Here is a 23,602-nt window from a genome sequence, read left to right on the forward strand (position 1 = left end):
AAATAAAAATATATAATTAATATTTTTAATGGGCTGACTACAAAGTGGAACATCTTTGACTAGAAGTTGTGTCAGTTTAAAGACGTGGACATAATTAATGTTTTCAGAGGTTTTATTCACAGAACGACAGATGGAGGAGAGTTTCCTTCTTCAAAAATGCTTCAAAGCATGTCAGGATAATTTCTTTATGCAACAATTATCTGTTTTTTTAAACTATTCCCCGTTCTCAAGGTGATATATTGTCTGATATATTGTTAACTGTTTTATGATAGTTTAATAACGACTGGCCGAAGAGTATTTACTGTAATATTTAGTTTTTTTTCAGTTCTGTTTGTTATCATTCATCAACCCTGTCTGCAACACAAACACAAGCATGTAATGTGTCATTTTTATTGTTGACGTCTGTCACATTTGGATTTTAATTTAGATTAGAGTTCGGTCTATGAGGTTGTTTTGGAAAGATTGTGTTTTGACTGTTCACACGAAAACTCAGCGTTTTTGTTTGAGTTTTTTCTCATTTTGAGGCGCGATTTCCAAAAATGCAATCAAGAGGCTCCTAAAATGTTGTTTCCATGTGGATGTAAGGCTGAAAAGATTTAGAGAGGAAAAAAAAAAATCATATTTACAAAACACTGTTTCCGTGTGGACGGGGCCTAAAACTGCCACAGGATATTATCATCATCCCAGCGCATGTAAACCGGTTCTGCTTATTTAAGGTTCTCAACATTCACATTCCCATGGATGTGGCGCATTAGACACAACTGAAATATATTTTCACACTTCGTGGTTAATAAATTATCTTTACAGATTATAGTTTTAACCTTCTGAGATGTCAGGTGGTTAGTTGTTGAAGCTCAATAATTCTTCTTCTCCTAATAACAGGTCTAGAAGATCATTATTTTCTGTACTTTATACAGCACCTGGTCACCGGACTTACCAGTATTTTAAACCCTCCACCTCACTAGTTAAATGAAATTGATTTAAAACCAAAGACTTTACATTTAAACCAAATTTCCCTGATGATTTTTGTTGTTGGAATGCGAAGTCAACAGGAGCTGCAATGTTGCATTTTTGGAACCTGAGTTGGAGCACTCGGGATGTGGAGCTTTGAGTCTTAACTGACCAATCCCCCCCCACCACCCCCAACACACACACGTTCATTGAGCCACATAACTTTGATTTAAGGCAAGAAATAAATAATGGCAGCTAAACGTGTTAGCAAAATAAGTAATTGAAAATAAAGAAGCATTGTGGAAACTGCAAGCAACAACAAAAGTTAAAACCTAACCGTTTCTGTGTGTGTGTGGTGTGTGTGTTGCTATCAAAGACTTTCACATTTACTATGTGAAATAAAATATACATTTTGGCCTAAAAGGCCGCTCATAGTTTAATGAACTTCTCAGACAGTACTCAGTGGTTGAACATCTACAACTAATTAACTTTTTGCGTCAATCCAAATCAACCTAATTGACCTTAGCAAATGCAAAAAATGTCTCTTACTTAGTTAATTTCGTAAATAATAATTTAAACGTTGGTGTGATAGTAACTGAGAGTCATCATCAACACAGATCTGAGCGCAAACAGATCCCAGGAGATCTTTGCTTTGGTATATAAGGCAACAGATGAATGTTAATAATGATTAACTCAAAACTTTTCAACACATCAACAAAGTTTAAAATCAAAGACAAAACCAAAAGAGCACCGATATAAACTGGTTCCACTGAATCCTCAGTGTCTGAAACAACATCAGACTGAGACATTTGACAAAAAGCTCAGTTTGCTCTTTGGGAGGCTTTTATGAAAGTTTTTCTAATCGGACAAATTTGCATGAGAACGAGACACAAGGATCCAAAAATGATGTGAAAACAAGACCTTAAGAAACGACAGAAAATCAACTTCTGTTGTTCTGGTGCTTTCAGACAACAAATAAAACCCCTGAATGTCACACAGTTCTCATTCACTTCATGTTGGTGTGAAAAACACCAGAGCTCAAGAACTTGTACATGTTGCGTTGCCTTGTTTGCTTCCTGGTGTTGCGTTTTGTGCACTTGTTTGCAATAAAAGATTACATTTAAAAAAAAAAAAAAACAGCCGGTAAGTGACCTGACTGATGGAGCAGACTGGTTTAAAACAGTCGCCAGGGTCAGAGCGGAAGATGCTCTGGGTAGCTCAGAGTTCATGTTCGGAGCTTTTACCTCCAGATGTGTCTGTTCAAAATCCAAAGACAGTTTGACTTCACACTTATCTGAACAGACGTTTGCGTGAAAGCTTTTTAAAGTTTGGGATAATTGGGCCGAGCCCACCTGCAGCCAGCTTTAACTAATCGAGGCACTTTGTGTTTGTGATACCTCAGCACTCCCTGCAGCTTTTATCAGCGCTGATTAAAAACGGACACAATTTTCTGCATCCTGGACTCTCAAATATAGCTCTACGAAACTACAAAGTCAGCAACCTACTTCCTAATTACGCACGGATCCGGGCAGAAGTTTGAGCGCAGAGGGAAAAAAGTACCTCGGTATTATTTCCGATCCACCAGATGTAGGTGACCGTTCCCACTTGGCTGGGCCACAGAACCGCAGTCAGGTTCACCTCCTTGTTCTTCATCGCCACAAAGGGAGCGGAGAGATGGATATGCTCCAGCTGACCTGCGCGCACACACATGCATCACACCGTGAACGCCTCGCTCGCATTATGCACAGAGTGGAAAAAAATCAAAACAGAAACAACTTTATTAGTTCAAACGAGGGACGAGAGTGGGAATTTATAGGTGGGTGGTGAGCATGCCCAGAACTCTCCCCTGCCCTGGAACCGACAGCTGCCATCTGTGCGTTATTCCTCATCCGCAGCCCTCCTGAGCCTGCAGGGATTCGGTTTGCACGGCTGGCACACAGGATTGACAGATGGGGAGGCGGACAGCGCTCCCTGGTCAATAAGTCATCTGTCAGACCCTGAACAGAGCCGAGCCGGTCAGCCATGAGTCTGAGCAGCCACACGGCAGGAGCGGACTGAAGAGGAACTGGAAACAGATTGGTTCTGTCTTCCTTGTTTGTTTCGTTAAGAACCTGTTCTGCGAGGAGATAAAGCTCAGAGCGTGGAGCAATTCCACCGAACGCGATAAACGTGAAAGAAAAACAGCAAACAGGAGGAAAACCGAAGAGGCTCTTATCGGAACGAGCACAGAGAGATGTTTGGAAGGCGCTCGCCGCCTCACATGTCACGTGCAGGTAGAGACTGGCGGTCTCCGAGCCGAGGCTGTTCTCCGCCGTGGCCGTCACCCGGTAGATTCCCACGGTCTTGTAGATGTGTTTGATGCCGTCGTCCATGGAGCTCACGTTGGAATACGTCAAGGCGTGGCCATCTCCGAAGTCCACGGTGATGCTGGTCCTCACGCCATCCCCCTGCAAAAAAAACAAACAAAAAAAAACACTTTCACACTGAAGGACTGCTCCTTCATCTGCAGAAGCTTATTAGCAAAAACACAACAAAACAGATGCAGCACTCAGAAACTCGTATTATTTTTTGTTACTTAATGATTACAGCAAAAATAAATAAATAACATCCGTGTCTTTTTAGTTATTCAACATACCAATTAACTTGTTTTGGATAAAAGAATAACTATTGGAGTCTGTAATCCAGAGACAAACTCAAGTCCAAAATCTGAAAGACTTGTATCCAACTTTCTGCTTAGAAAACAGGATTAACTTCAATTCTTTAAATCATTCATTTGGACTTTTCTGATAAAGTCATGTGGACCTGTTAGATTTGATTAACTCATCCCATAAAAACAAGCCGAACCCCGATGTCCCCCATCTCTGAGGGATCTGAACAGTGAATGTTTGTAGTTTTGGAGATGAGTGTTTTTCTGGTCTGGAATTGAACAGAGAATGAAATAAACTTTAATGTTTTTGGTGCAAGATGTTCTAGTGGGAGAAGAATTTATCCATGACCAAGTGCAGTGGAGGAGCATGGGGGTGGCCATTGGTGGCCTTGGCCCCCATAGATTAGTCTTTGACCACCCTAAAGTCCACCCCGATTATTTAAGGAAACTATCCTTTTAAGCAAAATAAAAAACTAGAAATCAGAGTTTCATCAAACTATAGTCATGGCCAGTTTACATACAGATATGGTGGTGGCCATCTTGGATTTTCACGTAGCAACCCAGTTTTTGAAAGAAAACCTTCTTACGCCTAAATGTTGTCACATTTTAAAATGGAAGTCGGTACCTCGCTTACTTTTCAAATTATCATCTTCACAACATGCCAAACGGACGGACGGAGTGTTTTTAAAATTCTGCCTCTTCGCTCTGCGACGGGGGACGATAAAAGACTAGCTTTCATTCTCTGTCCGTGTGGAAATCATTTAGACCTTTAAAAATTTTTGGATTTAATTGTTTAGGAGTTTGTTGTGTAACTTTAAAAATATTTAAACATGTAGTTACCAATCTTTCACCTTTATATCCACAAAACATGACTCTGACCTCAACTATAGATTGTGTACAAATATTACCAATATATGTATAAAACAAGGACATACCGTATTTTTCTGATTATAAGGCGCATTAAGTGAAACAAAACAGTCAGACAAGTCAAACTTTATTTGACTCATTCACAATAACTCTCAACATTGTTCAGTTCTATCACATAAAATTGGTTCGAGGTCAGTAAGCACAACCAGAATTAATACATAAGGCGCACCGGATTATAAGGTTCACTGTCGATTTTTGAGAAAATTAAAGGATTTTAAGTGCGCCTTAGAGTCCGAAAAATACGGTAATGACAATACAGGCGGTCACAACTTGACTTTTTACACAAGTCTATCCTTATTATGTTTACTTATTGTAATAATTATAGGAAAAAGGTCATAATTTATTAAAAACTATTTAGATTCACTGAGATTATCTGAGCTATGTCCCCACTGCAATGATCAGAATGGATGAATTAAACACCTGATCACTACCTGCGTCCATCCATCCATTATCTTTTACCCGCTTCTTCCATTTTGGGTCACGGGGGTCGCCGGTGCCCATGTCCCACTATCTGAGTCTTTCAGTGAAATCACCAATAAAACAACCGGCAAACTGTGGAGGTTTGCAGTCTGGTTTCCATGGAAACGGATGCGTGCGGGAACATGTTTCTCTGGCGTGACGAAGCAACTTTTGACATTCACAGGTCATAAACAGCTCACCTCCTCCAGAAAAACCAGGAAGGTCACGTTGGTGGCCAGCGTGGCGGTCAGCGTGCCCTCACTGGTGACCAGGTGGAGACCTCGGGGAGCCTGGATGGGGCACTGCTGCCGCCGGGCCGTGTACTCCGCAATCACTCCGGCTGTGCAGTTATTAGACACCACCTTCCTGTAACTGAGGGGGGAGAGCACAACACCATCAACAGGCAGAAAAACACCCAAAACACACCAGGTACAACCTAATGTAAGAGGTACAGAATATTTGAAACGTACATTTCTTCTTCCATTACATTTTAATTTAAAACCTTGGCATTGTATGTGATTTGTACTTATTTAATCAATGCTGGTTTTTAAAAGTTAATGGAACAATTGAGTTTAAAAAAATAACTGCTTTGTATTCACCCGTGAGCCACATCAATAAAACCACCTTCTTGCTGTCGATCATCAAACCCTTCTCTTTTAAAGTTTCTGATCTGCCTTTCAAAATATCTGGCAGTATTTATTATTACAATGTTTTCTTTTTGTTTCCTTGATGGTTGTTCTCTAATTAGGAGACAATGTAATTTTACTGGCTCCTTCCTGTCATGGGGTGAGATCTTCACTGATGTTCAAACTTATCTTTATTTTGTAGCACATCAAAGAGTTTGAGCCATTTTTACTTGATCAATAACTGGTTTTAAAAGTATTGGTTTGATAAGGTTGCTCTCTTCAGGTTGAGGGTGAGGTTCAGCCTCAAGTGAAGGAGTTCAGGTATGTCCAGGTTTTGTTCATGAGTGAGGGAAAAATGGAGCGTGAGATTGACAGACGAAATGTTGCAGCGTCAGCAGTATTGCGGACTCTGTGCCGGTCCGTTGTGGTGAAGAGAGAGCTGAGCTGTAAGGCAAAGCTCTGTCTCTCTGTTTACCGGTCAGTCTACGTTCCTGCCCTCACCTATGGTCACGAGCTCTGGGTAGTGACAAAAAGAATGAGCTCATAGATACAGGCGGTTGAAATGAGTTTCCTCCACAGGGTAGCTGGACTCTCTCTCAGAGATAGGGTGAGAAGTTCAGTTATCTGGGAGAGACTCAGAGTAGAACCACTGCTCCTCCACATTGAGAGGAGCCGGCTGAGGGGGTTCGGGCATCTGGTAAGGATGCTTCCTGGGCACCTCCCTAGGGAGGTGCTTCAGGCATGTCCAACTTGGAGGAGACCCAGAGGAAGACCCAGGACACTGTGGAGAGACTGTCTCTCAGTTGGCCTGGGAACGCCTTGGAGTCCTCCCCGAGGAGTTGGAAGAAGTGGCTGTGGAGAGAGATGTCTGGGCCTCCCTGCTCAAGATGCTGCCCCCGAGACCCGACTTGGGAACAAGCGGAAAGAAGGATGGATGAATTTGATCAGAGTTTCCTCAGATGTGTTTTTTGTTTTTCTCAGGAAATAAACAACTGATTGATTTCAGTCTGACTCATGTTTACCCCGTGCTGTTGAGGAACATCATTCCTGTGGTGCAGCTCCTGGACGTGGACGATGGATGGAACCAGAAAGCCGGGCTGCACTTTCCATCCGTCCGTCTCTCGTAGCCGTAGTCACTGTAAGAGAATGAGCAGATGCGCTGATCCCACCAGGAACCACAGAGAAAACTGTTTCTGGAAAATTCAAGTCAAAACAGAAGATCTGGACACCAACCAGTACAACTTGTGAAGACATTTGATCTCTAAACATTCACACTCCAGGACACAATAAATATTAAAACCTGCTGTGAACCAAGTCTCAAAATGATCTAAATAAGTCTTCAAGTAAAAACAGAGGATAATATGAGTTGAAGATACAGGAGATACAGATTCAGGAGAAACATCAGGTTTTCATGCTGAACCACATGGTTCAGGAAAACGCAACTAGATTTCTCTCGTTTCTTCATTTAACCTCTCAAACAAAATAATGGAACAAGAATCTACACTAATTCACCCCAAAGGTCAGACCATGCAATGCTCAAAGAAATTAGCTTCATGTCAGAATCCAGACCTCGGTCAGCAGGTCAAAGGTCAAAGGCCATGACAGGACCATTAGAAAGAGACCCAATACATATGTTGTTTGGAAAGGTTGCAAGACCACACCTCTCCTCTCTAAAACCAGCACGGTCGAACGATTTAGGTTTGAAAATTTTCATCTGAAGGAACTACAAGACTTCTGGAAGCAAATGAGACTGAAGTAGAAACTTTTACCCAGAATGCACTGCAGCAAACACCTCGTGCCAATTATCAAGTATGGTGGTGGAGGGCTGATGGTTCGGACTCCTGTCAGTCACCGAGTGGACCAGAACTCCTCTGGAGACTAAATGATTCTGAAGTCCAACAGCTGAAGCTTGGATCCAACTGGGTCCAACAGAACTATGGTCCAGAACACAGCAGCTGATTTACAATAGAACGGGTCTAAACGAAAAGAAACCATAGTTGCCAAGTCTGCTTATTAGAAGCCACTTTGGGTTTATTTTTTCCTAAAGTTGCTTGTAAATCTTGGGAGTCGTGGGTTGCGGCTTCTTGGGTTTGTTTTGAACGTGAAGTTGCTTATTTGGGCTTGACTTTCTTTTCGAGTGAAACTAGTTGATTATCTCCCCGCTCCACACAATAAAGCAAAAACGAGTGGTAGCAGGCAGTTTGTCCCTTCCACGCCCCCGTTGCCTGTTTATCACTCCCGCCCAAGTTGGCGAGGGGACAGGTGCACATATACAAATACGACTGTGGGCACGCACACCAATCACTCATACTGTGGCTGACCACTAGGGGGCTCCACTCACACGCAGAAGTCATGTTTTGTTTTTAAAAATATGTAGAAAATATTACATATGCAAAAAGTATTTTTTATCAGAACTTAAAAGTATGTTATTCAAAGTGTTTAGCGTAATTTTGCTCTAGTTTATGTGTAATGACATAATAAATGTACGCTGTTTAAAAACAGCCTCTGTTTTAGATAATGTGGAGGATTGCCAGTTGGGCTTGTTTTGAACTCATTTTCATAGAGTTGGTTGCTTATTTCTATCGTGAAATCTGGCAACACCGAAAGAAACGGTCCAGTCAGAGTCCAGAACGTCATCCTGACTGAGATGCTGCGGTGGACCTTCAGAGAGCAGACCAGAACTCCTCCAGAGCCATGTGGACCATACACAGCCACTTTTTAAAAATATTTGGTGAGCACGGGGTTTGAAATATTCAGATAAATAAATCTCATGTACGTTTTATGATATTAATGCTCAGAATCGCATCAGTGACAAAGAAAACAGCCGTTGAAACAATTCAAAGCTATAAAATAAATACATGGAGTTAATTAGAGTTTGAGTCCAGAGGTGTTGCTGCTCTCTGCTTCTTCAACATGTTTTCAACACGGCTCATAATTTGTTTGTGCCACAAATTAAAAGGCAGAGCGGCGCACGTGTCCTGAAAATGATACGGACAAATTGCCCCAATTAGAGCGACACGCTCACAGATGCAGAAGTGTTGTGATTGTTAATGAAAGCGATTAGGAGCTGTGATTTATGGTTCTGTCGGAGCCTTCTCCGAGAGCCGCCTCACTCCAGAGACGCTCAGATCTGGGAACAAATGGCGCAAAGAAAAAAAAAACATATTTGATATAATTAATAGTTGGCTGTTTTGATCTGGATGAGGGAGAAAATCCTCGTCTGTGGCATTAAGAGTCGCTGCTACAAAAGCAGCTGTGAGTGATCATTTTCCCTCGTAGCACTCGGACCTTCGAGCGGTGAACGATGGCGCACATTAAAGTGAAATCAATAGAACGTCTGAGAATGAAAAACACCTCGGCTGCTTCTCTCTCTCCTCACACGCAAACAGACATTTCCACACATTTAACTGGTTTCTATTAAGAGGCAGCAGGAGCCTTGGAGAGGATCTGCCAGGACTCAGGAATCTGATGATCAGAGGAATCTTCTCCTTGATGAAGATCACTGAGCTCATAATCTCAACTTCACAAGAGCTAAAGCTGCAGCACTAAGACCTGCAGAAATCTCTAAACCTTCTTATTCCACAAGTTTTCCAATTTCAAGAGGGTGTGGATTTGGTTAAATTTTGCATTTTATATCAAAAACATGGGAGTCTATGAGAAGGGGTTGTTTATAAGACTGAGTTTGTTGCAGCTCCTCAGACTGACCAAGTCTTTTGGAAGAAGAGTCCATCCAGAGGACCCGACTTAACTTTTTTAGATAACAGGAAGAACCTTTTGTCCACATGTCCAAGATGGTTCAGTGTCACAGTTCAGAGTGAGAAACAAACCACTGGACCCATGAATTCTAAAACTTTATTCGTCAATTCAAAATTTTGGGGGGCGTGGGGGGGTGGGTCTCCCTTTTTCAGGGGTCGCCACAGCCAGGAAACTCACATCAGGATGTGATCATTGTTTTTACGCTGGACGGCCTCTCTGACAGCACTGAGCTGCCGCAGCCCACATGTGTGGAGCAGAGGGCTGCCATCTAAGGCAGCTGGGGGGTTTAAAGCCTTGCTCAAGGCCCCAAAGTGGGGCAAACGGTCAGAGGATTCGAACCTATGACCACCTGATTGCAGGCTCTCCTTCTCTAACCACTGCGCCAACACTCCCAAATGTTACAGTTTCGCAAATTTTACGAAACTTACATTTTAGCAGCAATGTACGCACCTGCTGACAGGGAGTTAGCTAAAAGCTAAAAGCAGTAGAACACTAGCTGAAAGCTACAAGTAGCAAAATGCTGTCAAATATACAGAATAAAATACATAAAAATACAAATGGGCTGAATAGAAGCTAAAGGAAGCTTCTCTAGAACCGAAGAAGCCTTTTGAATGAGAGGTAACACATCTTCAAGAAGTCCGTGTCCTGGACTGAGAATCTACATCAATGCATTCACCCCGAAGGGCAGACCACGCAATGTTCCAAAAACTAGTGTCCTCTCAGACGCAGGCCTCGCTTAGCAGGTTAAAGGTCAAAGGACATAACTTGTTTGGAAGAGCTGAAGGAGGAGGTCTCTTCTCTCTAAAGACAACGTGGCAGCACAGCTCATTTCATCTGAAGGAAGCTCAAGAGTTCTGGACCAGAACCAGACCAAAGTCGAGATTTTTTAGCCTGAATGTTCCGACATGAGTCCAGACTTTTCTAACGCCACTAAAATGTGGTGATCGTATAGAAAGTGCCTCTCTATGGTGGCTCAGTAACAAACTCAATCATTTAAATTAATAAAATTATAGATAATTAATACACAAAAAATTATATTTATCCTGACCATTGAAAAAAGTAGCACATTTATTGAATATTTGTTAAAAAAAAAAAGTAATATCTAAAAATACCTGGGAACAAAGTTGTTACAACTTTTCACATTGTTTATAGTAAATTTAAGGACAAATAATCCTGAATTTTAAAACGCTTTAATTGGTTTAAATCAAATTAAACTGACATCAGCTGAAATAAGTTTCAGGCTTTTTGTAATTAAATTATTTGTGAAATAAACTTGGTGAAAATGTGGCTGCATGAGCTTCTCACAATCTTCAGCAGAAAACTCTTTTTAGTGTAGATGAAATTTCCTTCGAGCACTTTAAGCTTGACCTGACTGTGAAGGGTATGAAACAAGAAAACCATCACTGACCACTCGAAGTCCGCCTCCGTGCAGTCGCAGGATCCTGACGTCATCGTCACCGAGTACGTCTTTCCCATCACGCACCTGGAGGTGGGCTTCAGCTTCCGGTAGATCCGTTTCACGCCCATGAGACACGGCTCGCCCTGCAGATCATTTTCACAAACACAAGCGAAGAAAAAGACTAATCAGCTGTTTGGTGCTGAACTACATCAGAGGTCTACTTTTATTACTCTGATATTTATGCATTCCCATTCGGAAGAACTTCAGCTACTGAGTCTGTCAGCAGCCGAAACTTTTTATTTTTTTTGCCACGACCAACTGAGATGCACAAGAACTCAGGAGTCCAGCTCCCTGCTGCACGTTTCATCCCATAACTTTCTGTCTTTGAGCATTAGGTGTCAGCAGTGAGATGTCAAAGAGAGAACGCTTCCCACAAACACTCACGTCTACTAAAAAAAAAAAAAAACTGAAACTTTCCAGGTTCAGCTGAGAACTCGGAGAAGTGGAGGTTTTTCAGCTGCAGACCCCTCCACCATGATTCTTAGCCAGTCAAACTTATTTAAGATGGCTGCCACAGCAAAGGCGTCTTAGCAAACACAAAAATGGCTCCAACTCTGTCAAATGTACAAACACCAAACTCAAATTTAGTAGCTGAGACTGATTCCTGGTTTCCTCCCACAGAACAAAAACATGCATGTCACGCTGATTGGTAACTCTAAAATGTCCCTAGGTGAGAGTGAGAGTTGTTTGAGGGTTGTTTGTCTCATTTGTCTCTACGTGTCCCCATGATGGACTTGTGACCTGTCCATGTGTCCCCCGCCTTTCACTCAGTGACTGCTGGACATGGGCACCAGTGAAAATGAAGAAGCAGGTACAGATAATGGATGGATGGATGTTTCATGGTGTGTGTCCTGTCTGCTGTGATGATGTCCTCACTAAGTGACAAACAGAAATATTTGTCTAATTTTTCTATCCTTTCAGGGCCTCAGAGAGCTGCTGCATATTTCCAGTTGTCTTTAGGTGAGAGGACACCAAGGACAGATCCTAAGACCAGCACAGGGACACATTGAGAAACATTCAGACTCCCACCGGCGACAATTTAGAGTCATCACTTAACCTAACGGGCTGGAGTGCCTTGAGAAGATCCACTTGTGTTTGGGGAGAAAGGCACTGACTGAGAATTGAACCTGCAACCTTGTTCCTGTGAGGCAGGTTAACATAATCCAACGCTACTTAAACCTGTGACAATTAAATGACTAAGGTTCTGTGGATAAACAATGATGATGACGCCACCGCCGTGCTTTACAGAAGCGCTCAGCATGTTCCTTCAGAGACAGAACCGGCGCTTCTGGAATAAAATACATCTTCGGTTTCGGCCTTGGATCGGAGGGAGGTGCTAAGCGTACCTGGTTGTGTAGGTGCCACGTCTGGTAGTCTGCCTCCGTGCACCTCCGGTTGAAGATGGACCTGAAGTCTATTTTCACCAGCTGCCACTCGGAGCGATGACTGACGTGACCGAAGATCCTGGAAACGAGTCAAACAAACCGATGCTCGTCACAAATAAAACCAGCCTGAGGTGCTGCAGACAGAATAACTGCTAACCAGCATCAGCACCAGGGCCCACGTTCACAGTAAACCTTCACCGGTGCACACGGATCCACAAATAAAACAGTCGCTCCTGTTTGGTCAGCAGCTGCTTCAAATGAGAAGACTCAAAAAAATGAACGTTAAAAAATAAACCCCCTAAAAAGCCTCACGCAGCGCACAGGAAATAAACGTGTTTTCCCGAGATTTGATCTTACAGCAGGAGCTAAGGTGGAAATCTGAGAAATGAAAAGTGATGAGGAGTCGTGCACTTTCAGACTCTTTCTCCTAAAGAGTTTTTTTGTGTTGCTTCGTTTCCCTCACAGCACAGCCGACACAAATATCCGTGCTTCGAATGCCAAAAGGAGCCTGAGAGAAAACCTCAGCTCCACACACTCCAACCAGGGCTCGTCAGAGGCAACGCAACTTTTTCATTTAGGAAACAGCAGCAAAGTGTGTAGCAGTATGGAAATATAGTCCTGACTCTCATCATCAGCTTCAAATTTAATACTGTTTGATAGTGATCAGTTGACTTAATTTGATACAGTAGGTCCTTTGCTGAAGTTGGGACCAATGTTTTGTCTCCAGTGGGGTTACAACTATTTGTCTCTATGGAAGATTACCATTGCTCTGTCTCAATTGGAGGACCACTGCTGTTTGGGTTGTACAGAGTATTGCACTTAATTGTCTCCAGACTAGTGATGTGTGGATCAATACTAAAATATCAACATTATCTATGCTGGAACGTTTCGCTCTAGAATCAATGTTTAATTCAAACTATCCATATTTTTGATACTTTAGTCATTTCAGGTAATGCATATCATTAACAGGAAGATGTTGGAAAGTAACTAAACTATTGAGAGCTTGTCTAAATGATACACGGAGGGAACTACTTTTTCTTCCACCTGAGTAAATGCGTTTCAGCGGAGCGGCACGCTGCTCGTCAGTCTGTCTGTAGACACAGCGGCGGAGTTTAAGAGAGTCGTGTGTGGAGTTATTTCAGCTCCAGAAACAGCCAAGAAGCAGTTTGTGAGGTTTGTGGAAAATCTGTAAAGAGCTGTAGCAACACAATAAACCTTGTGAAACACTTCCTGTTAAATCACAACACAGAATATGAGACAGTGATGAGGTGGACAGAGGAGAGTCAGGTGCTGTTGCTCTGGAGGAGTCCCTCAGGGCTGTAGGACTATCCAGGTACAGAGGGAGAAAATGTGGAGCTTTCAGCAGTGAACTGCTGCAGTTGGAGTTGTTCAAATTAATATATATTGTTATGAAATAATTAAAATAAATTCATGCTTCAACAAATAGTTGCACGAGTTCAGTTTGGATTAATAATATGTGTATCACTGAGATAATCTCACATGGGCAAAATAGCCTAGGTAAAGTTTCATAAAGAAATTATAATTTAAAGTGGATTACCTGGACCAGGTGTCATCAAATTATACAGAGCAAAAAAAACAAAAACATAACATATTATCTTAAACATATCTCATTATTTAATAGATATTTAATAATTTATTTTAATAGTTTTATGATTTTTATTTTTATTGTTTGAAAAACCATTTTCACACATTTTGCATGATGTCCTGTTTGTTTTAGAAGCTCAGACTAAATGAGGTCACTGCATCAACATACTCCTGAGTTTAAAATAAAGAAATTACTTTGTCTTGCATTCTTTATGCAGCTTTGATTTGAATACACTGCTTTTTTTAGGTTTAACTGACACATTAGGCGTATTTGCAAAAAGTATCAGTATCTGCATCGATACCACCGATACTCACATATCGTATCGAACCAGAAAATCCTGGTATCGAACAACTCTACTCCAGACGCCTGTGGCTGCTTCACTGGACTTCTCCACAACTAATTATTTGGGGCGTGGTCCCTAAACACTCATGTCAGCGGCGTGGGTAATTAGCCTCACACCTAGGTCTGGACTATAACTTTTAAAATGAGTATTTGATTTGTTAAAGTATTTAAAATGTATTTTAAAAGTATTTATAAAAAATGGAAATTAATAAATTGCTTTTTAACTTTGCAAGCCTGTCTCCGATGTCCCAAGAATTTTTAAGAACTACGAACTGGTGTGCCTTATGAATAGTAAAATATTAATGAGCTCCACTTGGTACCATCACGCGTGCAAAACGTGGTTTTAGCAAACGTGAATAACAAAAACCGATCCGAGCGAGCAGGACAATGCTAACTTTTTCCTATTATTAAAATAAATATTCATGTTTTAAAGGGATACAGAGCAAAACAACAACTCAAGGTTATGAGACTGAACAGAAAAATGTTCCATCTTCAGCTAAACTGTGTGTGTGTGTGTGTGTGTGTGTGTGTGTGCTGACCCCTCCACTGTTCCTGCTGCAACATATTAATCACAATCTGTCAATTAGCGCAGGAGGCATCCGACCATGACAGCCACTTACTGTAGAAATTAGTACAAATTGATAAGAAAGCAGTGCATGATGGTCTTATGAAAACTAATGGTGCGTCTGCCAGCCCGGAGGCTCTGCAGCCCAGAACTTATTCTTAGCTCCACTGTGCCCATATTGTCTTTTTACTCCTCTGAACCCCTAAAGAACTCCTTTCTTCTCCAGAAGGGTGCTGAGCACTGTCATATCCCCCCCTCCGCTCCTCCTGCTGCTCTTCATCACTCTCCTGCAGAGCAGCAACACCGCCCCGCTGTCACTCCATCATTAATGGCAGGTGCCATGAAACATTGATACGATTTCTATGGAAAGCCTTTGGTATCGCGCCCCAAAGGCTTGGATTTCTGCTGCAATAAGGAGGCAGCGCTGCATCATATGAACGCTCTGCAGCTCCTGGCTGTTCTAATAATAAATGTGAGGACAGTCTTCATAAGTCTGCTTTCTGCGGGCACATTCTGGTCATTCTGCCCCATTTCCAAAGCAGTTAAAACCTTTAAAACACGGCTCCTTTAATGTTCCTCATCTCCTTTAATCATTCAATCATTTTCCTTCGTGTTCTTCAAATGGTGCCGCTGTCTTTGAAAGCATTCGTCTCAAGTGATCGCAATCTGGAGGCCGACGGTTCTGATGTTGGGTTGATGTCGTTGGAAAAGAAAAGGGAGAGGAAAGCTGAACGGAGACGACACAAAAAAGCAAAAGGCTCGGGTTAAAGACAAAGTTGTTGTTTTTTTAAGTGGGTTGTGCGAAGCGCTAAAGGACATTCAGTATCTTACCTGCTGCAGACAGCAGTTCGAGTCGTCAGAGTTTAAAAGAGAGAAATCATGCTGGAGTCAAGCAACTGAAAACTAAAAACTATTTCAGCAATTGAAGCCAACGCTGGTATATTTCGACACCTCGGCAGTTTTGCATGTGACGGCTGTTTACGTCGTCACAATTGTCTCAACTTAAAAGACGATGTGAACTTATTCATATTGTATACTACTTTAAAAAGAGCTAGCTCTGCACCAAAGTAGTGTACAGCAAAAATAGCAATACATGGAATAGTAAAAAAGTAATGTGAAAAATCTCAAAAGAACAGAAAATAAAAATTGTAAAAACCTGAAATAAAAACATAATAAAGTCCAGATAAATGAAGCTGTCGGACCCTCAGTGTTAGGATTAGTCTGCGGTCTTGGTTCTCATCTGGAATAGAGTGGATTTCTCCCTCCTGTATGGGGATGAGTTGTGAGCTCAAGTAGCCAAAGTCTTGTTCACAAGTGATGACGGGGCAGTGTATGAGAAGGACTGACAGATCTGGTACTGGTCTGCAGTGATGAAAGCATTGCTCTGGTCTGTAATATTCAATAACGATCTGAGCCAAGTCAAAGCTCTCATATCACCTGGACCATCTACAGCGCAGTCTTCGCTTACAGACATGAGGTGCTGATCAAGGCCCTGAACTGAGCGTCCTCTGTACGATGGTCGAGCTCAGACTCAGAAATAAGGATGTCACTCGTCCAAGAAGAGCTCAGAGTAGAGCCCCGTTAGCTGTTAGCTTCACTTCCACATAATTCCTCTCAAATTGTATAAACCAAAATTGCTCACACTGCTGTCTACTGCAGGTAACATATGAACTACTCATATGTTCTCCACACAACCTCACTCAAGCTTTTAAAAATGGTCTCTTGTTTAAGGAAAAATGTGTTTGTGCATGTCAAGTGCATTGTAAGAGGGGGCAGATAAAATAAGATTTTTTTCTTCCTTCTGCTACCCTTCATTTTATTTATATATTATATAAACTTAGTTTGCATTATTATTATTTTTTTTTTGTGTTGTATTTTAAAATGAATAAATTTAATTAAAAAAAAAAAAAAAAAAGGAATGTGTATTATTTGCACTCAGCGTGCTCCATAATTTTCACTGCTCTTTCATTGTTATTCTGAAGGATATTAAAATGTTCCGTTACTTGTTATGTAATAATCAGTCTTCATGTGACCGGTCAGTGAAGGGACAGCAAGAGATGGTTTTTATTATCCTCGAGGTCTGATTAGCTGCGTTTACGTGCGCAAAATTCTTTGATCGGATTAAAATGTGTTTGGATTAAATAATCCAAATGTTTTGTTTACATGGGCACAATCGGTTCACAACGAACGTTAACATGCAGCGGACTTTAATTCTGAATAGAAGTACTGACATGCGCAGTGATGAACTCTCATAAAAAATAAAAAATAAAACACAGAAGAAGAAGTTCTACTTCCGGGATGAACGTAAACAAACCTGAGCGCCCAAAACGGACCCGCGCCAGGTTTTAATGACGGTGGAGACGTTACTGCGCTCCCTGACTGAGCTACAGGTAATACAGATTATTTTGAGCTCTTTCAAAGTTTCTAGTAGAAATGTTGTCGCTCACCGACCAGTTTTGCTTTCCCGACATACAAAGTATTAGCACGTAGCCAGGCTGAAATACATAAGGTTGACAGGTCGCACATGCGCGGTCAGGTCAGTTTCAATCACAATGAAACGATCAGATTAAGTGTTTACATACATGCGCACTGTTTTGATTAAGAATTGGCATAAACCACCCCTCTCACTTGGATTACAATTGAATACTCCATCTGTACTGTTCTCTAAGCTTTTTTATAGTTTTCTATTGTATGGGTGTACATATGGTTATGTTATGTTTTTAATTTTACTTTATTTGTGGGTGTACACAGGTCTTATGTCTTATGTAATGTTCTCATTTTTACTTAATTTTTACTTTATTTTACTTTATTACTATTCGCACCTTATGTCAAAGCAAATTCCTAGTTTGTGAACCTCGTTCATTGACATGGCAATAATAAACTGATTCTGATTCTGATTAAAACTTTATTCGGATCAAGCTGAATCAACAAAGAATAGTCCGAATTTTTATTCTGAATGGCCGTTTAATTTGATTACTTATGTCCATGAAAACATAGCTATTAATGTGATTACAGTGACATCTTTCTTACAAGAGTCCTAGAGCTGCTTGGTTCCAGATTCCCTCCTGCTTCTGACTGCAGCTGGGTTCTGATAAGACGGGGAGGGTTTGGCAGCAGGAAGTTTCTACAAAACTGACTTTATCAGTTCAGAAAGTCAGAACGGGTCAGAGCCTCAGACAGGTGAAAGCATTACGTGTGAACTTGTACATGCATTGATCTTCTGTGACTGCTGGCTGTTCTCCAAAGCTTTGCAATAAACCCGATGAAGCTTACACCTGGTTGTTTTGGGAATCTCTTTTTTCCCCCACAACAGTGCACAGTTTGTGCATCAAACCAAAAGGCAATTTGTTGCATTTGTTTTCTCTGAGGGGTTGGTAAATATGCATGCAGACAGATCGCTGTTGCTCACGTCATGATGAGCGTCTCCTCCCCAGGCTCTCCCAGGACCCCGTCCACAAACAGAGGCGTGTTGGTGAAGCTGTACTTGTTCCACTGTCGTCCTTTGTCGAAGCTCAACCTGAGAACACAAACAGCAGCTGCATCAAGGGATCCACGACAATCCCCCAACTGTGTGCACACGCTAATGACCCACAGCGTTGTCTAACAACTTTGTTTCATATTCCGTTCGGCGCTCGGGGACCCTGCTCAGTGAACACCAATCAGAGAGAGCGAGGCTCATTACAACTTCAAGCACGGGAAGGAGAAATCGAATGACAGTTGTAAGAGGAGTCATTTTCCATGGCTGATGGATTCTTTAACCAGAATCATATCATTCCCCGGTTCGAAGGCAAACTCATTTGCTTTTGTTTGACTAACTTAAGCCTCTGAGCTTCCTCTGAGGGAATTAGTCGTGCTGTGACAAATGGCTTCTGTCTCGTAATGACTCACCACAGGTGTCGGATGGGAAGCGGAGTGTGTCTTATTGCCACCAAGGCTCCACCTTGGTCGAGATAAAGTACAGCGTACTCCTCATCAAAGATCTGTGGGGGGAAAAAGAGAGGGGAAACTCACCAAAGTGTTTCTTCCACACTCCTGCACACATCAACCTGCTTTCATTTCAAGCTGCTAAAGCAAAGGAGCACGGGGCTTTTCTCTGTGAAGCTTCAAAGTCATGACTTCACTACATAAAAGACCCCAGATGATCCAGATTGTGATTTAAAATCTAATTAAACTTGATTTCATTTAACAGCATGCTCGTAGTTTACGTCTCAGCCCTCGTGTGTCTCATCAGCTTCTAAATAATGATGCTTCGTTGCCGTGTTTAATTAGAAACGAGCCTCGCGAACTGAAAAGTGATGTGTTTCAGGGTTTCACGTCCACACTGGGGAAGGAATTTAACATCTCTCTTGCACGAATCATTTTTTTTCCAGGGACTCACATCTAAGTCCACAAATTTAATTCACTTGTAGTTTCTGGAAGAACATTTTTTTGCAGGAAACTGCTTGAAGTGCTGAATCCAACACAACTTCATTGGGACATTTTTCCAGGATGTTCTCAGTTCCTGTTGGTGAATATTTTTTGTGTCCATCACTGCAGAACATTTCATCACTTTTCCTGGGAGCTACTTATTGCAAACTTTGAAATCAAGCATAAAACTGGTTATTCTATATATATTGTATTAAACGGCGCTGCATGACAGAGTTCACTCAGATTTCCAGATATGCTGAGAGGTGGTTGTGAACTGTGGGTCCACACTCGGTGTAAACAAAGCACTCAGCTAGAACCACCAAAAACTACAAGGAAGTCTGAGCTGCATCAGGCTGGCTGGACGGCAGTCTGTGGGGGGTAAACAAACATGGCCGGATTTGACAAGCTTATTCAGAACTTCCTTCAGACCCATACATTTCAATTCAATTCATCCATCCATCCATCCATCCATCCATTCTCTTTACCCGCTAATTCCATTTTGGGTCACGGGGGTCGCTGGTGCCCATGTCCAGCAATCACTGTGCGAGGGGCGGGGTACACCCTGGACAAGTCCATCACAGGGACACATAGAGACAAACGAGACAAACAACCATTCACTCTCTCACTCACACCTAGGGGCAATTTAGAGTTACCAATCAGTCTAACATGCATGTTTTTGGTCTGTGGGAGGAAACCGGAGCACCCGGAGAAAACCCACGCATGCACCGAGAGAACATGCAAACTCCACCCAGAAAGGCCCCTGGACCGGGGTTTGAACCAAGGACCTGCTCGCTGAGAGGAAGCAGCTCTACCAGTTGTGCCACTGTGCTGCCCCATTTCAAATCAATTCAATTCAATTCAATTAAAAAATATGGACATTAAGTGTCATAGTTAGTTCATCATCCTGGTTTCATTCAAGAGTTGTTATAGATGCTGATAGCTGTGGGCAGGAAGGATCTCCTGTAGTGAAGCTGAAGAATCTGGCCACAGATACCCATTTGTCCATCTGGATCCAGCTTGCTGTCAGATCCGGCGGGCCTCTCGGTCCTCCTGGGCAGCAGGACTGCACGAATGCCAGGCAGAATTCCTCCCTGAGCGATGGTCACTCCCCCCAGCAGTGTGCCGAGCTCCTTGTCACCATGGACAGACAGTTGAAGGTGCCGTGGGATGATCCCGATCCTCCCGCCGTCACAAGCCAAACCTCTTACCAGCTCCAGGATCTCGGCAGCCAGGCACTTGAGCACCGCCGCCAGGTTGACGGGAATTTGTCAACGGGTCCTCCTTTTCAACTAATTTGGGGCTATAGTTGAGGTATTTGAGCTTTTGAGATGTTAATCAGCTGCTCCTGGTTGTTTAAAAACACCTTGTTGGTTATGCATCATAACAAATGTCCAAAGTAAAAAGGTTTCAGTAAAAATCCTTCCAGCTGCACAGCATCTGATACGAGAGGGAACAATCATCCGAAAACAGGACATCGCTGCAGGACAGATACTTTGTAACAATGAAAAATAATATCGGAAGCATGTTTAAGAGTTATTCTTTGTAACAACACTAAAAGCACTTGGAGATAAAAAAAATTCAAGGGTAATATTTGTTATATTTTGTGTGGAGAAGAAAGGTTCAGGGAAAGGGTACGGTGATGACGCAACATTTTTTAAAAATACTTTATTTCTGGTTTGACTGAAACTTCCTGGATTAGTTTTACGGATGCTCTTCAAAGAATCATGTTGAGTGGATTTAATCAATCAACGATGAATAAAACATTTCTAGAAACTCTGCTAGGGAAATAAATTTGTAAAATAATGTTTCTACTGTTTCACCAAAATAACGGCGCTCTTTGCTCTCAGTTGCTTGAATTTGGAAAGCTGCAAAAACCCTTTCCAAGTCTGTAAACGGTTTACAAAGCAAGAACCGACGAGGCAACCAATCATACGCACTGATAGAATAAATAATCTGGAATTATTCTACAGGTTTGAAATGTGTCAGAAGTGAGGAGGTTCCTTTGCTCCTCCACTGCACCGCCTTGCACGTCTGGTGCCCTGACATCAGCTGAAAGAGAGACAGCTACCTTTAAGGTCTGGCACCACGGAGGCCGACATCAGCCCACCTCGTGACACCAGTACAGACAGGAAGTGTCAGTCAGCTGATGCCAGGGGAGGCATGTTCAACAGCCTTGAAGGTAAACAAGTTTTTTCTCTCCCTACAACAACAGTACATTCACAACAGAAGCGCTGTCATTTTATTTTATACGTCCACGTCACCACATAAGTGACTGGACTCACATGGCAGGTTACATTTGAAGCCAACAGCAGGACACCCCAGCACTAAGGAGCCCTCACCTGTCTCCAGGTGTTCCCTGCATCCGAGGTGATGAACACGCTGACGTTACTGCTGGTCAGCTCCGCGCCGATGGAGCCTGCGGGGCAACAGAACGGGGAGCAGCATTAATGTAGATCTAGGAATTAAAGTTCATTTTCAACCAAATACAACTTTTTTTTTTACAGGAAATGTACAGCAGGAGTGGGGTTGCACAGGGGGGCTCCACTCTGCAGCTGCAGACCACGGCTGTAATTGCAGTGCTTCAGCAGATCTGCGGTGCTGCGTGACATTTGCCCGAGCTCCAGAATTAACCAATAAATCCTGATTACTGTTTTCAACTTTCAGCAGTTCTGACCACATTAAGACAAGCTTTCCCAATCCACAGCAAAAGGCTGCAATTGCTTTAATTCAGCCTGTAATTGGTGCCAGGTGGCACATTTTCACAGGCATGACTGCCCCCCTGCATGAACCCACCTTAAAGAACATTTTTCTTCACACATTGCAGCTGAAAATCAAAAATCAGATCACAGTTTTAGGATTAAACTCATAAATTGTGTCCATCAACGTTTAAAAAAAATAAAAACGCCTCATTCAGTTTCTAATTTTTTTATGGTGCATTGAGAGTAATTAAATTCCAACAACAATCTCACCGGAAAAGTGCTTTTATGGACAAAAACATGCATTAATTTTCCATTTACAACAAACCAATTATGATTTTATGGCTGCTTGTAGCATTCACAGAGTATTTCTTTATGTGCTCCTTTCCCTGCTGGACACTCCGTCAGTAAAGTTGTCATAATAATCAATAAAAAATATTTAGCTCTCAAATTAAAACGCAAAAAGGAAAAGTCTCAATGGTCATAATGTTATGGCTTGTGATTCTGTGCGTTCAATTGCCTGTACTGTTAACAAAATATCTCAAGAACCACTGGACTGATTTACTTTGTAACTGGAAACGTTATAAAGTAATCACTTGTTGACAATCTACAATTTATGAACTTTTAAAGGGACTCCAATAATAATGGTCAATCAGGTCATCTGTACAGTTTCTTTTTTGTGGAAAGACGTTTCACCCTCTATCCGGAGGGCTTCATCAGTCTGAGGAGTCCCAAGTAATCTGGTTGGTTTGCTGGTTATCAGTAACAGTTTGTGGTTATCACCAGCAAACTGGTTGGTCCACTAAAGGAGAGTACTGCTTAGTGGGGAAAACAGTTTACGTGGGACTCCTCAGACTGACGAAGCCCTCAGGATAGAGGGCGAAATGTCTTTCCAAAAAAATAAACTGTCCAGATGACCTGATTGACCATTATTGGATTTTGTACCTGGATGACTGAGCATGAACTTTGATGTTTTAAAGGGACTGTGACATAAAGTTTTCATAATAAACATGAATGTATTTTTGTAAAGATAACATTAATAATGTATTGATTTTTTTTTTCTCACACTGCTGAGATGAGCAGCTGTTGAGATATTCTCATGCAGAGTAACAGGAAGTGATGTCAAAGGGGAACTCCTGCAAAGAACGCAACGTCACTGCAATGGCTAACACCGACAGCAGAGGAGAATCTGATGTTTCTTTAGATTATTTTGAGTCATGTTCCGAGAGAGACGAAGAGTCAGAGTTCAAATAAAAGTTTCAATAAACAAAGACCACAAAAATTTCCTTTGATGTCACTTCCTGTTTAACTTTGGCTGCATCAAGTTAAAAAGAAAATATGCCAGTTATGTCACCGAATGTGTAAAAACCATGTGTTTTGTGCCAAATTCACAATGCATTGAGATGTTTTCTTCCCTTTTTGCATTTTGTAGCATATGCATGGCACAGGCCCTTTAAGGTCCACCCAGTTCAAGATGGCAGCCACACCCAAATGATTTTAGATAATACAAAAATGGATGTAACTCTGCTAATTTTCAAGATATTTAGCAAGATTTTTGGCATGATAACCAACAATAATCTTAATCTCAAACCCTGGCATGAAAGATGGTGCAATGCTAGATCTTTAATTTCAAACAAAGTCTGAAGTGAGTCAAGCTCAACGTGTTGGTTGTTGCGGAGGCGTCTCAGACGCGGTGAGCTCGGCCTTCTGCAGACACCTGAGGTGTGCTGATGAGTTACTGACAGTGCTGAATCATGTGGGAGGAAATATCACCAG

At 41.9% G+C, this 23,602-nt stretch overlaps 1 protein-coding gene across 1 annotated transcript in view; it reads right to left on the reverse strand.

Annotated features, from left to right (window-relative positions):
- LOC119423058 (VPS10 domain-containing receptor SorCS1) overlaps positions 1-23,602 on the reverse strand; it is a 186,644-nt gene that overhangs the window by 13,729 nt on the left and 149,313 nt on the right. Inside the window, exons 11-19 of the mRNA XM_037690467.1 lie at positions 21,470-21,546; positions 18,612-18,703; positions 18,133-18,240; positions 12,172-12,289; positions 10,775-10,908; positions 6,633-6,746; positions 5,185-5,356; positions 3,212-3,398; positions 2,512-2,645 (exon numbers count right to left, since the gene is read on the reverse strand). Coding sequence (XP_037546395.1) covers positions 2,512-2,645; positions 3,212-3,398; positions 5,185-5,356; positions 6,633-6,746; positions 10,775-10,908; positions 12,172-12,289; positions 18,133-18,240; positions 18,612-18,703; positions 21,470-21,546 — 1,136 coding nt within the window. The remainder of the gene's footprint in view (positions 1-2,511; positions 2,646-3,211; positions 3,399-5,184; positions 5,357-6,632; positions 6,747-10,774; positions 10,909-12,171; positions 12,290-18,132; positions 18,241-18,611; positions 18,704-21,469; positions 21,547-23,602) is intronic.

This window comes from Nematolebias whitei, chromosome 16, assembly GCF_014905685.2.
Source record: "Nematolebias whitei isolate Nwh7 chromosome 16, NemWhi1, whole genome shotgun sequence".
Lineage (NCBI taxonomy): Eukaryota > Metazoa > Chordata > Actinopteri > Cyprinodontiformes > Rivulidae > Nematolebias > Nematolebias whitei.